This window comes from Chenopodium album, chromosome 10 (assembly GCF_948465745.1).
Source record: "Chenopodium album chromosome 10, dcCheAlbu1.1, whole genome shotgun sequence".
Taxonomy (NCBI): domain Eukaryota; kingdom Viridiplantae; phylum Streptophyta; class Magnoliopsida; order Caryophyllales; family Amaranthaceae; genus Chenopodium; species Chenopodium album.
Window position 1 is genome coordinate 54250797 of NC_137843.1, and position 15704 is coordinate 54266500.

The window sequence follows — 15704 nt, forward strand, 5'->3', positions numbered from 1 at the left end:
ATGTCAACTACATACTAGACTAAGAAGACCAACTGCTCCCACTAAACTTCTTGTTTCTACAAGATTTCTTTTCATTCTTCCAAGGTAATCAAACTGTTTGATTTCCTAATGAATATTTCAACTCCTTAATGCTTACTTCAATCCATAAATGAATTTCTGAAGTTTGCAAAACTTTCTAGGAATTTCTGGAATTCAAAAACTTAAGTTGTATCATATACATCCCATCCATCAAGAACATTTCATGAAGGTGATTTTGATTTCCATAACTAGAAATAATCCGAATAAGCTTACATGACTAATAGGTTTAATCCTATTTGTAAGACTATCATGGACTAGCACATCTTTACAGACATGGAGTCCATTCTGGATTTCTTGGCCTTAAGCCATTTCCTGAGTTGGCACTTGTCCAAAGCTTGCTTGTAGGTATGGATTCCAACCATTCCAATAGGAAAATTTTAGAATCCACCTTTTACTAGATTCCAACAAACTGTTTGTTTTAATCCTACGATAGGTATGAGCGACAATAGAATTATTCTCTTCAACTCATTGAAGCCTTTCATTCTAGTAGGACGATAGAAGTCTCGCTAGTTGAATTAGCTTGCTTCGACACATGTTTGTTAAATTAGCTGATTTCATGCGCATTCGTCTCTGATGTAGTGTTATCTACATCCCTTTGTTGCTCGTCTCGAATCTCATCGAGATCTAACTTTACTCCCACTTGGCTTTGTAGGAAGACATTTCTTTCTATAAAGACACTATTGCAAGCAACAAACATTTTGTTTTACGCGATTGTAGGAATAATACCTCTGATTTAGGGTTTATTATGTCATCTTTGTAAATATTTTACATAAATTTCATATTCCCTCAATCCTGTTTAGAAAAGATTACTTTGGAACATTTCCAGTCTTTCTACTGCTTTGGTGAAGTTTCTGTTTAGTATATTCGCAATTGTTGTTGTTCTAATGCATATCCTCAAAACGATATTTGTAAATCATTAAATCTTGGATCAAACCATGGCAAGCAAAGTTTGATTCCTACTTTATACATACATTTTAATTGTAATGTTCCTGGATTGTGAACTAATTCAACAATTCCTTTAGATGATCATTTGTTTTGAGTTAAATATTTATTACAACAATCATATTGTGGTGCTAAATTGTTTATCTCAAACTTGATTTTACATTTCATTTTTGGAATTTTGAACATTTCAATGATTCCAACTTTTATTTCATTAAGTAATTATCGACATATTTACTTAAATCGTAAATAAGAGCAATGAAATAGTTAAATCCTTTTGCTATATCTTGAACTTATGGTACACACACATCATATGTTTGTGTTCCAAAAGGTCATTTTAGCACTTTTACCCTTTCAACTAAAAGGTAACTTGGTCATTATACCTCATCAAGCATGACTTCTAATTCTTAAGTGATTCATAATCATATAAGAGTAAGAGTCCATCCATAACTTTGGATGTGCAAATGGTTTATGTGACCTAACTTTACTTTGTTATAAGTATGTTTGCTTTGAATCATCTAAATTTACTTTCGTGATCTACGTATATCAATGTCATTAACTTATATCTAGCAAAATGAAAACAATTTATTACCTTGGTCATGGATCAACATTTGTCCAAGCCAAGTAAAACCAAATCAGTATTCAAAACAAGAAAACCGAAATATTGTCTCATCAAAAACTGGAAATAGTTCTAAATGTCATGATAAACTAATCAGAAATTAAAACTATGAAGCTATCTCTGGCCACTCAAATACTTCTAGTGCACCTTCAAGCTCCATCTCCATGCTAGCTTCACTTGTTTGCAGTTCCTGCGCAACATCATAATGTTAAGCACTGCAACTTGGTATCATATACCTTAGTGAAAGTTAAAATGTTTATAACATAATACCTGAGGTTGATGCTCCATTCTTCTTCTTGAGGAAATCAAGGTATTTCTGGCAATTGCGTTTCCAATGCCCCTTCTTCTTGCAGTAAAAGCATTCACTCTCACTTGCAACTTTGGGTTTTGGATTCGCCTTAGGCTTTTCAGGAGCCTTGGCAACTTGCTTGCCCTTGCTCTTGGCATTAGCCTTTTGCCCCTTCTTCTTGAACCCCTTTCCCTTTTGAATCATAAGAATTTCCTTCTTAGGTTCCTTAGGGATTTGTTTCTCAGCACTAACCAGCATTGCATGCAATTGACTCATAGTCTTTGCATTCGCAGTCATGTTAAAGTTCATGATAAACTGGTTGAAACTTTCTGGAAGTGAATGGAGAATGATGTCTGTTGCCAAATCATCACTAATTGGGTACCCCAGTTTCTCCATACTTTGAATTAGGCCGATCATTTTGAAAACATGATCATGAATTGTGGCACCCTTCTCCATTCTACAATCCATAATCTCACGATGAAGCTCATACCTTTCAACTCTAGCTTGTTTCTTAAACAAAACTTTGAGCTCTTCCATGATTGAATAGGCATCCAGGTCCTCAAAACGCTTTTGAAGACTAGGTTCCATGGTAGCAATCATTAAGCAAGTGATAGGCATAGCTCTATCATGAGCTTCCTTGTGCTTCTTGATATCTGCCGCAGTTGGATTTTCTGGCAGAGGTCCTGGTAATGGGGTATCAATGATATCCTCCTTACCCTCAGATTTCAGAACAAGCCTTAGCATTCTTTCCCAGTTGGAAAAGTTTTCCCCTGTCAACCTATCCTTTTCAAGGAATGGTCGCAAATTGTAAACGTTGTTGTCATTGTTATTACGGCTACCCATCTATGTCAAAATAAGGCAAAGTTTAATAATTATGTTTAATAAATTAAAGTACCACAAAACATATTCATTTGGTAACTTTAAAACACTTTATTCAATAATGAAATGATCCCAATTGAATTTTAAGTGATTCCAAGATCCTTTATTTGTGCAATAATTGACCGGACTGAGGCCCTGCCATCAACCATTACATTTTCAAGGTGAGTAAACTCTTTACTGATTACAACTCTTGTAATTCTTGGTTGAAAAATTAACCATCACATGTTTAATTATTACCCTTAGCTTCAAGGTTCTAAACTGATCTTTAGGTAACCTTGTTGAATTTAACCAATTAAAAGTGTAGAACGTGATCTACCCCCACTTCCCCAAGATATATTATGATGCTCTGCTGAGGCCGACCCACCACAAACGATCAAGGTTTTCATCGGGTTTTTAATTGGAAAAGCTGCATCAATATTGCTGGGATCTAGATTTATTATGTTGTGATTATTTAGTGAACTCTAGCGCATCATCAAACAACATAAATAAACCTAAACATGCATAATCTTCTAATGCAATAAAATAAATATGACGTAGTATGGCCCCTTAGTCCTAAGAAAACTAGAAATGAAAATGCTCCCACTTGAATCATCATGGATCTTCATCCACCTTGCTCCTTTGGGCCTTCACTTCATGGGCTTCTTTTGGGCTAACACCATTTAAATAACTATTCTATTTACATTAAATAAAAGTTATGAAAATACTCAACGGTACGCAGACCGTATTTAGATTACAAAAATACATCACGATACGCAGATCGTATTTAAGAATCTATGGGCCATACTAGTCTATATATATAGCAACATAATATCATATATTATAAAAGTGCCATATAATAAATCACTCAACATGCTTGTCTAAACTATAACATCTGATGATCATAATAAAGACAACGCATTTCCTAACATATCTTATATATTTTAATCATAATTAGATAATATCATATATTATTCATGACGGTTTATAAAATATCATATATTTAATTTAGTCATGAGATAGAATCAAATCATATTTTAATCTAGAAAGATAAAATCATATTTAATCTTCCATGATTATCCTAATTTAGGAGATTCTATCCTAATTACTAGCCAATCAAATAATTTTAAAATCAATTACATCCTAATCTAATTATGGGATAATCACATTATTTAAATCAATTATTATCCTTTTGGAATATGCTCAGAATATCCTCATCAATCTTATCCTTAATTAACCACTTTAATTTAGGATAATTATCAAAATAACAAACTAAATATGGATAATATCAAATATAACAACTTTTGAATATTTGATTTTTATCCTAAAATAAAAGATTTTATCCAAATAAAACCAATTTTATCTTTTAAAATAAAAGATCATATTTTCAAAATATTTTAACTTATCCAAAATAAAACTGATTTTATCCCAAAATAATTTGTAATTATCTTGAAATAATTTTTAAAAACACATTTTTTTTTTTTTTTTTTGAAATTATCGCAACCACCAACGCCGGCCACCGTGGTTGGCTAGCCGAAGCTAGCCACGGTGGCTGGCTGCCGTGACAGCAGCCACTGCCGCAAAGGGCAGCAGCGTGGCAGCTGCTACTGCTGGGGTGCAGGCCACCGTGCGTGGCCAGCCAAGGCTAGCCACGGTGGCTGGCTGCCTTGCAGCAGCCACTGCTGCGCAAGGCAGCAGCAGCACCCAGCTGGCAGCCGCGGCAGCAGCCGTGCAACGGTTGCACGCTGCTGCCCACAGCCACCCTAGACCGCCGCCCTCCCTTCCCTCCCTCTTGGACGCCACATGGTCGGCAGCCGCCGTGGCTGCGCCACCCAGCCGCGGTTGCCGGCCAAAATAAATTAATTTTTTTTTTTTTTGTGTTTTAATTTAATTAAAATAACATTTATCCTAATTAAATTAAATTAGTCCATAAGATTAAAATTAAATCATATTCAATTTTAAAATAGGGTTCATCATAAAATTAATCCCAATTTAATTTTAACATTTAAAATTAAATCTATGATCATACATAAAACATTTTTATGCATAATTCAAACCAATTAAAATTATGAAACATAAAACAAATCGAATTAAAACAAAAGTCAAGCACAAAAATCATATTTTAGGGCTTGGAATTTTCGAAATTTAGGGTTAGGGTTTTCGAAATTTTCGAAATACTAGGGCATAATTCGGTCTCTTTATGGCTATTTGAGCATAATTAAATCGCATTTAACCGATTCCAAAAGTTTAATCACATTAAAATAATAATCGAACCATAATTAAATTAATTTCTCCCTCTTAATTGATTATAAAATTAACGTGGACATCAAATAATCGTATTATTATGATCTAGCGCGTTAATGCAAGAGGCTAACTGATACCACTGTAGGAGTTTATAGGTACTACGCAGCGGAAATAACATATATGAATCATATTCAATAAAGTACCTAATCCCAAGAATCACATGCATAACACACAAGACACATAATCATACCTTTGAAGCATGAATTCCACGAAGCTATTCGACAGGCAAATCAGGGAGAGAATAGAGCCCCAAGTGTTGCTCCTCTACTTAGTCCACGAGATTCGAACGAGCCGTCCACCAATACTAGATTGGTCGAGTGATTGAGGAAAACCGCGATCACCACCTTTTCGGACAACCGACCACCGCACGAACCACCACCACCACGAGACACCACCGTGCGCCGGGAGGAGGAGAGAGCCGTGAGAGAGGGAGTATGAGAGGGGGTTGGTTTCGTGTTTGCTAATTAGGGTTTGATCTAAAAGATCAGTTAATTCCTTACCTGCAAACCTAGGCACCTAGTCTATTTATAATCTCATTATAATTAGACTAGGGCACGAAGCCCAATAGCCTCTCAAAGCCCCTACATGGCCGGCCACCTAGAGAGATGAGGCCCATGATGGGCCTCGTCCTCTAATGCTCGATCTAGCCCCTTTGTGTGACCTTATAGGATCCGTCCAATTGGGCTTTGGCCTATTTTACTAGTCCAAAGATCGTAAGTACCTCTAGCTATGGCAAAACGACGACCCAAATGTCCGGACTTAATTATCTCCATAATTTGATCCAATTATATATCTAGTAATTGCACACGACGAAGACATAACTCCTTCACTTGGTTGCTACTCTTTTTTGTTAAATACGTTATCCCAATGTGCCATTTATATATAGTACTTTTAATAAGGCTATGGGCTTATCTGGGTATCTTCTTATGCTGTAACTTTTGCTTGCAGGGAAGTGTTTTTATAGTTTATGGTCCCTTTGTAGTATATGTACTTATGTCTCTTTTAGGGAATTCTATAAACTGGACTCAGATGCTATCTTATGATTATGAACTAGGTAGTTTTTTGTGTATTTCTTGTACATATTGGCAATGGTTTATAAATATGACATATTACTTTAGAATTTATCCTCTTGGCTATTTTTATAATCTAAGTTTCTTTGTTGTACTTTATACTAGCTTATATTTTTGTGATGCTTTTTCCTTGGTCTCTGTTTTTATGATAAGTTTACATGCTTCTTGCACATTATTGGATACTAAGTTCTCTTTGATCAGTTTATTTAAGATGTCAAATCTTATGATTGTATCTAGTAATCTTAATATAGTGCTATTTTTGCATTCTATTCAGAATTTATTTATCGTTCATATGAATTGTGTTTTAAGGTTATACCTTAGTCACATTTACATTTATACTACTAATGTCATCACAAAAAGTGAGTATTACGTTAGTCCAGCTCAATTGGGAATGGCAATATGCCTTGCCCGCATCGTTCGATGCTTGCTCGGACAATTATTGTCCCTGAAAAGCTTTCTAAATTTGATGTTCAATTATTGTCCTATTATTATTCCGATGAGAATTATTTTGCATACAAGCTACTGTACAATTCATTTTTCCTAGAAAAATTGGTCTGTATATATGGCCTTCTTTTACAAAATTGATAGAATGAAAATTATAAGTTGGAATATAAGGGGCGCTAAAAGATCCCAAGCCATCAGTGAACTGATTTATTTGCGGAAAAAAATAAATCCCGACATTTTATTTGTAATTGAAACAATGGTCTCGCCTTCTACTAGCAATCGATTGTCTAGAACTTTAGGCTATGATAACGTCAAATTTGTAGATCCTATTTTCCATTGCGGAGGTATGTGGATATGTTGGAATCAATCTCACATCGATGTTCAAATTGTATCTCTTCATCACAGGATTGCACATTTGTTTGTGACAGATAAAAAGACTACTGCATGCTTTTCTCTTTTTGGTCTTTATGCCCCTGCTCAAGAAGGGGAAAAATTGGAATTTTGGAACAATTTTAGCTCACTAATTCGTAATTATTGTTCTTTCCCTTGGTGCATTATCGGAGATTTTAATGAATTATTATGTATGGCTGATAAAAGAGGAGGTACTTTTCCTACCTTAAATCGATGTTTGAAATTACAACGTTTTGCTCGCTTACATTATGCAATAGGTATTCCTCCTAGAGGAACAACCTTCTCATGGAAAAAACAAACAAATAATCATATTGTCTATGAACGTTTAGATAGATGTTTAGTAAATACTTCGTGGTTACAAAATTACTAGTATGAAACTTTATCTTACGAACTCTTGCTCGGATCATAGCCCTATTTGCCTATATGTAGACAATTCTAGTACACATCATCTATTTTCATTTCGTTTCCAAAATGCTTGGACATTGGACCCTAAGGCTAAGAATTTGACTATAAAAAATTGGAAACAGAAATATTCAGGCTTTCGCTTTTACTGTATCATGCAGAAATTATCACGGCTAAAAATTGATTTAAAACATTGGAATTTCCATAAGTATGGGAACATTCAAAATAAATTGACTATTAACCAAGATAAATTACAAAATGTGGAACTACAACTTCAACAATTTCCCGAAAATCATCATATCGAACAACATCTAAATCGTCTAATTAAACAACGTGAAACAATACTCCTTTTTGGCCAAAAATACTGGGGTAAATATGCCAGGAAAAATTGGTTAACACAAGGTGATCGAAATACAAGATTTTTTCACGAAACAATGAAAATAAGAAAAAGAAAAACTCAAATTTTCAGGCTATGTAATGAAGTTGATCAATGGGTTGAGAACCCAACAGATATTACTCGTTTATTTTTTAAGGAATTTTCAACTAGATTCAAGTCAGATCATCCATGCTCTCGTAATATTTCCATTCCTTGGATACAACCATGTATTACTCGGGAAGACAATCTAACCTTGACACAACCTTTTTTAGATGAAGAAATCATACAAGTCTTCTTTGATGTCTCCATATAAAGCTCCAGGGTTCGGATGGTTTTGGGCCTAAATTTTTCCAATATTATTGGCCTATTATTGGAATGGATATTTGTAAAGTAGTAAAAGGTTTTTTTTCATAATGGTATATTATTAAGACAACTTAATCATACGATTATTACACTAATTCAAAAAACTGACAATCCAAATAAGGCACATCAATTTCGCCCTATTAGTCTTTGTACTACAATTTATAAAGGAATGGCTAAACTCCTAGTAAATAGAATTAAACCATTCTTAAAGAAAGTTATAGGACCATATCAAAATGCTTTTGCCCCAGAAAGAGCAATCCAAGATAACATCTTGTTAGTCCAAGAAATCTTAAATATGTTTAATAAGTCCAAAAATAAGTCAGGATGGTTAGCCTTAAAATTAGATATGGAAAAAGCCTATGATCGGGTTGAATGGGATTCCTATGGGCTACTTTAAAAGCCTTTGGATTTAATGAAACTTTGATTACATGGATCAAATCTTGTGTCACTACGGTTTCTTACTCGATTTATGTAAACAAAAACTCCACAGAATTAATCACTCCCACTCGAGGTCTACGTCAGGGGGATCCTTTATCCCCGGTTTACTTTGTTATTTCTATGGAAGTTATTGCTCGAAAATTACTTCATCAATCATTAGATAAATCATCTGACATTGGTCTCAAAGTTACCCCATCTGCTCCGGTCATCCCTTGTTTACTGTTTGCAGATGATAGTTTATTATTTTGTCAGGCCAAATCTAGAGCATGTGCTAATCTTAGGGATATCCTTAATGAATTTTCTTCTATGTCCGGGTAATTGATCAATTTTCATAAGTCCTATATAGTCTTTTCAAAGCTAGTAAATAATTCTAGAAAATATCTTTTTGCAAGTTATTTCAATATGACTCTTAAATCATTCCTTGGCCGTTATTTAGGGGTCCTTTTAAACTCCTCGTCTTTTACTAAATAGAATTTTCATCACCTTTCAGCAAAAGCAGAAAAGAAATTGAATAATTGGTCTGTCAACTCGGTTTCAAAGACAGGTAAAACTGTTTTAATTCAAAGTCATTTGGAAGCTCTTCCTTCTTATATGCTATGACTACTGCGCGTCTTCCTAAAACAAGCACTAACCCTTTGGATCAAATTAACTGTAATTTTTTTTGGAAACAATCTCCGGATAAGAATGGCCTTCCCATGATTTCTTGGGACAAAATTTGTCAACCCAAAAGTCAAGGGGGATTAGGTTTAAGGAAAACGGAAGCAATCAACTCTTCTCTCCTTGCTAAATTAAGTTGGAAATTAATCTCGGATCATAATAATTTGTGGGTTCGTACTATTTGGGCTAAATATTTAAAACATAGCTCTTTTTTTGAATGTAAACCCCATGCTAAGGACTCTTGGATTTGGAAAAAGAATTTACAAGTTCGCCCTCTTCTTCTTAAGGGGCTGAGATGGAAAGTTGGATCAGGTTCAAATATTCTTTTTTGGCTAGATAATAGGTGTTCATCTACGAATTTGATTACTTTATTAGATTTAAATATTTCTGATATTCAAAATCTAGACCTTACGGTTGATCAATTTATTACTGAAGATCATTCTTGGGATATTATTGCCGCTCTTTCTTTAGTGGTACCTCCTCACATAGTTCAGACCATTAAAGGTATTCCTTTGCCAGTTAATGATATTTTAGATGAACCCTGTTGGGGTTATTCTGGTAATGGAGAGTTTACGGTTAAGTCAGCAACCTGGTTAGCTCATAATTTTAATTCTCCTGCAAAATGGGAATTTTCTTGAATTTGGAAACTAGATATTGCTCCAAAACTAAAGATATTTATTTGGCAACTACTAAATAATGGTCTTCCAACTAGAAATAATTTGATTTACTGTAATATTAATGTCACCCATATATGCCCCCTTTGTAATTCACATGCTAAAACACAGGATCATCTGTTTCTAAATTGTCCATTTATTAGACAGTATTGGGATGCAGATATCGTTAGTCATTGGATGGGAACTCATGTTAATGCCTCGAATCTCCTTACTCTTTTTCGGGACATTCGTCATAATGTTAACCTTCCAGTAAAAAAGATTATTGTTTCTTTATGGAGTATATGGAAAGGTCGTAATGCTCTTATTTTTAATCTTACCCCCACTACTATTATGAGTATTTATTCTAGAGCTTTTAAAATATTTACAGAATGGGATATTCGTTCTCATCTTCATTCTTTTAATGCCGTTGTTCCTAAGACTCATTCTCCTCTTTACCATAAAACCATCCAAGTAGCTTGGTCCCCTCCTGCCCCTGGTGTTTTCAAAATTAATTTTGATGGTTCTGTTCGTAATAACTTTGGGTTAGCAAGAGTTGTTATTAGAGATTATACAAGAAACAATGTAGTTAGTCGTGCTTATAATCTTGGTACCTCGACTCCTATTATTGCAGAAGGTACAGCTCTCCGTAACAGTCTTCTTTTAGCCGTTGAACATAATATACGACAACTTTTTATTAAATGTGATAACCTTTTAATTATAAATATTTTGCAGGATAAAGCACGTTGTCCTTGGAAAATTTAATTGCTAATGAATGACATCAAGAAGTTGTTGGCTCACCTTAAGGTTGTTTTTTTCTTGACTTGTGTATCGAAAAGCTAATCGTGCAGCACATTATGTTGCAGCCATAGGCCATCAAATTACAGGCTATGTAAACATTGACCCTAATGTAGATGCTAAGTTTTCTTATTTTATTTCTTTAGATAAGTTAGAGTACAGTTTTGAGAGAAGACTTACCTAACTTTTGTATTTTTCTTAAAAAAAAAAAAAAAAAAAAAAAAAAAAAAAAAATTCTTATGTTTCGCGTAATTTATGCTTTTCTCTCTCCTCGACCTCATAAACCCTAACTTCATTACCAGTTCTTCCCTCTTTCTTCAATTAACTCCTGCAATCTTCTAATTAAATCTCATCTCATCAATTTCGAGCTCTAATCATCTCGAATTTTCTCCATGGATGCTCAGAGAGCGCTTCTTGATGAACTCATGGGCGCAGGTAATTGAATCAGTAATTTAATTTCCCCTTCTGCTTCAAGAATTTCCTTATTTTGTTGTAATTCGATTCAATTTGACTTCAATTCATGTAAAATTTATGAAATTGGCTGAATTTTAACATTAATATTGCGTGATTTCAGCTCGGAATCTGACTGACGAAGAAAGAAAGGGGTATAAGGAGATTAAGTGGGATGATAAGGAGGTTTGCGCGTCTTATATGGTTCGATTTTGCCCTCACGATCTCTTCGTCAATACTCGCAGTGATCTTGGTTTGTCTTCGTTTCCTTTAGTTGAATCTTTATTGCTTCTTCTATTGTAATTGTGTTTTGTAGGAAGATTTTAGGATTGTTTGATTGGTAATAATGTAATATAGTACTGTCTTATCTAGTGGGTTTATGGTGCACTATGAGACCGAGATTTTGAATATCGGTTCGAATTAATCGTCGCATATACTATAGTGGTCATCCGAAAAATGTTGCCACCTCCTCTAAAGTATAAGTGTTGATGTTAGGCTTCTTAAGATGCACTAAGATTGAGTGACCTGGGAAGGGGTTGTGGCAGTGATTTGGCTATAATGTCTGGATGGCGTAGGTGCAGAGTAAATTCACTAATTTGTGCTATTGTGATGAATGATGATATTTATTTTATTTATTTTTTTTTTTTTTAGGGGGGGGGGGGGGGGTGGGAGGGTTGAATGTATGATGATATAAGCTTAAAGTACGGCACTAGTTTATAATAGATGTATCCCTTTCAATGCATTTTTTTACTTCCAACAAACAATGCTGAGGTTCCAATTATTGTTACATGTAATGTGATTGGTAAATATTATATATGGCTCTTAAGCAGCTCTTATATTGGATTAGGGGGTGTTTTAGTTATTTATTGAAGAATGGATTTTAATTGGTTTTTAAAAGTTGCCACTTGACAGTAAATAAGTCTTGATGTTTGTTTGATTGGTTGGCTATAAGGTTTCAATTAATTAAACTATGTGAACTGTGAGATGTGCATCATCTTGTTACACTACTATTGTTAAGATAATGAAGTTTTGTTGGTCTTAGTTGTATTATGATGTTTTTCCCTTTTTGTAATTTTGTGTATATCTGTGCTTCAGGGCCATGTCCAAGGATTCATGACCAAAAGCTGAAAGAGAGGTAATGGATTTAGTATGTGCATCTATATTGTTATTAAGAGTTTTTTTGAGGGATTTTGGGAAAGGTACTATGTAAGTATGTGGAGTTATGATGCTTGCTTGTATTAGGTGTTTGATTGTATGTGAGGATGCCGTTTGAGTAATTGAATTTTGGCTCTGCTCTTGCAGACTGTGCAATTATTGTTGATAACTTTTTTTATCTGTTTAAAAGTAAGTTACTTCCTTTATATATTTGGTGTAGGATGGGATATTAATTAGGAGTTTCTCAGGTGCTTTGCTAATATGACATATGGAGGTTTGGATGTTACTTGGTTTACTCTTTGAGGTAACTGATTTTAATACTTTTCAGGTAGATCCTTTGGAGAGAAGGAAATTTGTATCTAGTGTTAGATATCTTAAAACTGAGTTTCTAAGGTGGATGAGTAGTTAGATACCCCTATATGTCATTATATGCTTATAAGTAGTTGTCTAGTATGTAGTATCTGTTATGAATGTAGAGGCAGGCTAATAGCAAAGCAATCTGCAAGTGCTTACATGAAAACTTGCATTTTAAGTACTACGTATACCAGTAGCATTCTACTGTAGTACAGTGTAGTCCTAAACCCTACATGTGATTTCTAACCTTTTATTTCCTTTTTGTATACAAAGTAAATATACATTTCTGGCAGCAGTCAATTGTGTCCATTTCTAAGGGGACCTGATTTGCTGTGTGCATAGTTGGTAACTCGTTTTTTTCAAAGCAATTTGTTTGATCTATGGAAATTTTCATTGGTAAATTTTGAGTGCATCTGGAGAATCTAGACTTGGAGGATAATTATTGTATCTTGTCATTCCTGATATGTTTTGTTTATTCTTCATTACTTGCCTAGAATTTGGAGATATTATCCTTGCTTATTTGGTTAATTATCAGTTGTGTAGGTTAATCTCTTGCCTACAACATATTTCTATTCTTGCTCTTTTCTTATTGTTTTACTTTGCTATTACTCTCTTGTCTGCTTCCATCTCTAATATGTCCTGTAATTTGGATGTTTAGCTTCGAGAATTCTCCAAGGCATGACTCTTATGTCCCACGCTTTGAGGCTGAACTTGCTCAATTTTGTGAGAAATTGGTGAGTCTTTCCTTGCATTTTTATTTTCTTGGCTGCTTTGACTTTTGTACTTTTGATTAGAGCCTCTCATTCTATAGCATATCTGGGCTGTGGACTTTGTTGATTTTGTGTTTCAGGTGGCAGACTTGGATAGGAAAGTTAGACGTGGGAGGGAGCGCCTGGACCAGGAGGTCGAACCTCCTCCTCCTCCACCTATTTCTGCTGAAAAGGCTGAGCAGCTCTCTGTGTTGGAAGATAAAATTAAAAATTTGCTGGAACAAGTAGAGTCACTGGGAGAAGCTGGCAAAGTTGATGAAGCAGAAGCATTGATGCGAAAGGTCATTTCTTTTGAGGCTTATGTTATATTAACATTTCAAAACACTAGGCTTTTCAACTTTTGTATTATTGGCTCCATAACATGTGATTATGTGAATATTATTGTTCTGACTTAATATTCTGAGCCTTGTTGGTTCTGTCGCTCACTTTTTGTTATCCTCTTTTATTTATATTATTATTATTGTTATACCCGAGTTTCTGTCATTAATTGATTGTGATAACATCTGAGAAATTAATCTTGCAGGTGGAAATTCTTAACGTTGAGAAAACTGCGTTAACTCAACAGCCTCTGAGTGCAGCAACAATGTTGACACAGGAGAAAAAGATGGCACTATGTGAAATTTGTGGTTCATTCTTGGTAGCCAATGATGCTGTGGAAAGAACTCAGTCTCATATTACTGGCAAGCAGCACATTGGGTATGGCATGGTCCGTGATTTCATATCTGAATACAAGGTTTGAACTCTCATTTCTTCATTTAACAACCTGTTCATGTTACTCAGTTATTGGATATATTTCTCATTTTACATATTTACTATTCTTTACCAGGCAGCTAAAGAGAAAGCAAGGGAAGAGGAAAGATTAGCAAGGGAGAAAGACGCAGAAGAACGTAGGAAGCAGAGAGAGAAGGAAAATGAGAGCAAAAGCAGAAGAAGCATCTCCAGTGAGAGGGATCGTCATCGTGATCGTGACAGGGAGTATAGCCGAGACCGTGAAAGATCACGAGATTGGAACAATAGAGGTAATCGAAATGACGGAAGAGGAGTGGACCGAAGGAGGCATGATGACTATCGTAATGGAAGGGATGGAGGGGGGAGGATTAGGAATTATGGCCGTGAACGCGAAACGAGCAGGTCACGTTCACCTGTTAGGCATGGACACCGGAGGTGACCTAAGAGTCCTGTTTGCCGGTATTAGTGGCCAGTGGGTTGTGTAGATAAACGATGATCTTAAACCTACTGAGGTAGATGCTTTTATATCTCAAGATGTTTTGTGTGTCTGTTTTCAAGGTGTTGCATTGCAGTCTTATTGGGGGTTAAACTTCTTTTTTTATTGTCCCACAGTGTTGAGACTGTACTGTCTCCTCTCAACAATCTTATTAGAGGTCAAAGGGATTGAGGTAGGTAAAACTTCATCGTTGTAATTTCCCCTATAGTTAATTGTAGTTTTGTTGGATTAAATGCTGTGGTACATGGTGGTCTTTGAAACATCTTTTAGTCCTGCATTTTCTGACCATGCTGGGGGTTCTCAAGAAATTTGCAACGCTGCATGGCTTGTGTGCCAGTGTTAGTAAGGTAACTTTCTGGTTCAGAAAATTAGTTACTCAGTATTTTCTGTATCTTAGGTGCTAAATCTGCATGACCTTTGAAAATTTGCATGCATCTGCATTATAATATTGGATCTTCTGAAACATAGTTTATGAACACTTCTCTGATTAGTGAAGATGAATGATGGTGTTGGGTTTTGACATCCTCATCAATTATTATTGGCTTCTCTGAAGCTGAGTGGAAACCTTTCCTGCTTTCTTCCCTTCCTCAGATACTGCAAAAACGCAGTCCAAATCGTGGCTCTTCAGATATTGCAGTTTGACCTCAGAAACTGAATGCAAACTTCCAGTCCGTCTTTAGTGTGGGTAACTTTTCTTGGTCTATTCTTGCTAAGTAGCTTCGTTATTATTCAATCTTTATTAGTGGTTAATTGGTTGTTAGGACTGTCCAATGTACCATGCCCTGATGGTTTCAGACACTTATTTGACACCTTTAACTGGATATGGGTAGGGTATAATTCTTGAAAACTAACAGGAAATCATAGCAATGCTTAAAACATCAATGTTAGAACAATTCTAATGGGTATAACTCTTCTGAAGATCCCACGTAACATTGCGATGACGGCTGTTTCAGAGCTTGAATTCACTTTTTGTGGAATGCATAGAAGTCTGCAAACAACCCAAAATGCTAAATATGAGGGCATCTGCCGAAACCTGAAGGTAACTAAGATAAAAACT

The 15704-nt window shown here is 35.1% G+C and overlaps 1 protein-coding gene across 3 annotated transcripts; it reads left to right on the forward strand.

Moving 5' to 3' along the window:
• The first annotated feature begins 10953 nt into the window (after positions 1 to 10953).
• On the forward strand, positions 10954 to 15114 carry LOC145562538 (uncharacterized). Of its 3 annotated transcripts, XR_014094403.1 has the most exons (9): positions 10954 to 11128; positions 11268 to 11396; positions 12239 to 12278; positions 13311 to 13386; positions 13503 to 13703; positions 13946 to 14155; positions 14249 to 14663; positions 14764 to 14819; positions 14918 to 15114. XR_014094403.1 is itself a non-coding variant. In XM_081622843.1 (7 exons), the coding sequence occupies exons 1-7, from the start codon at positions 11086 to 11088 to the stop codon at positions 14588 to 14590; spliced, it is 1041 nt and encodes a 346-aa protein (XP_081478969.1). In that variant the 5' UTR covers positions 10954 to 11085; the 3' UTR covers positions 14591 to 15114. The 3 variants fall into 3 exon arrangements, 1 of the variants encoding a protein (XP_081478969.1); XR_014094402.1 differs by having other exon boundaries at positions 14764 to 15114; XM_081622843.1 differs by having other exon boundaries at positions 14249 to 15114.
• Positions 15115 to 15704: the final 590 nt, after the last annotated feature.

Excerpts from the sequence above, each read along its gene's own strand:
- LOC145562538 (XM_081622843.1), top strand. The coding sequence starts at position 11,086 with ATGGATGCTCAGAGAGCGCTTCTTGATGAACTCATGGGCGCAG. Across the intron at positions 13,387-13,502 it reads CTCAATTTTGTGAGAAATTG|GTGGCAGACTTGGATAGGAA; the intron begins GTGAGTCTTTCC and ends TTTGTGTTTCAG. Across the intron at positions 14,156-14,248 it reads ATTTCATATCTGAATACAAG|GCAGCTAAAGAGAAAGCAAG; the intron begins GTTTGAACTCTC and ends ATTCTTTACCAG.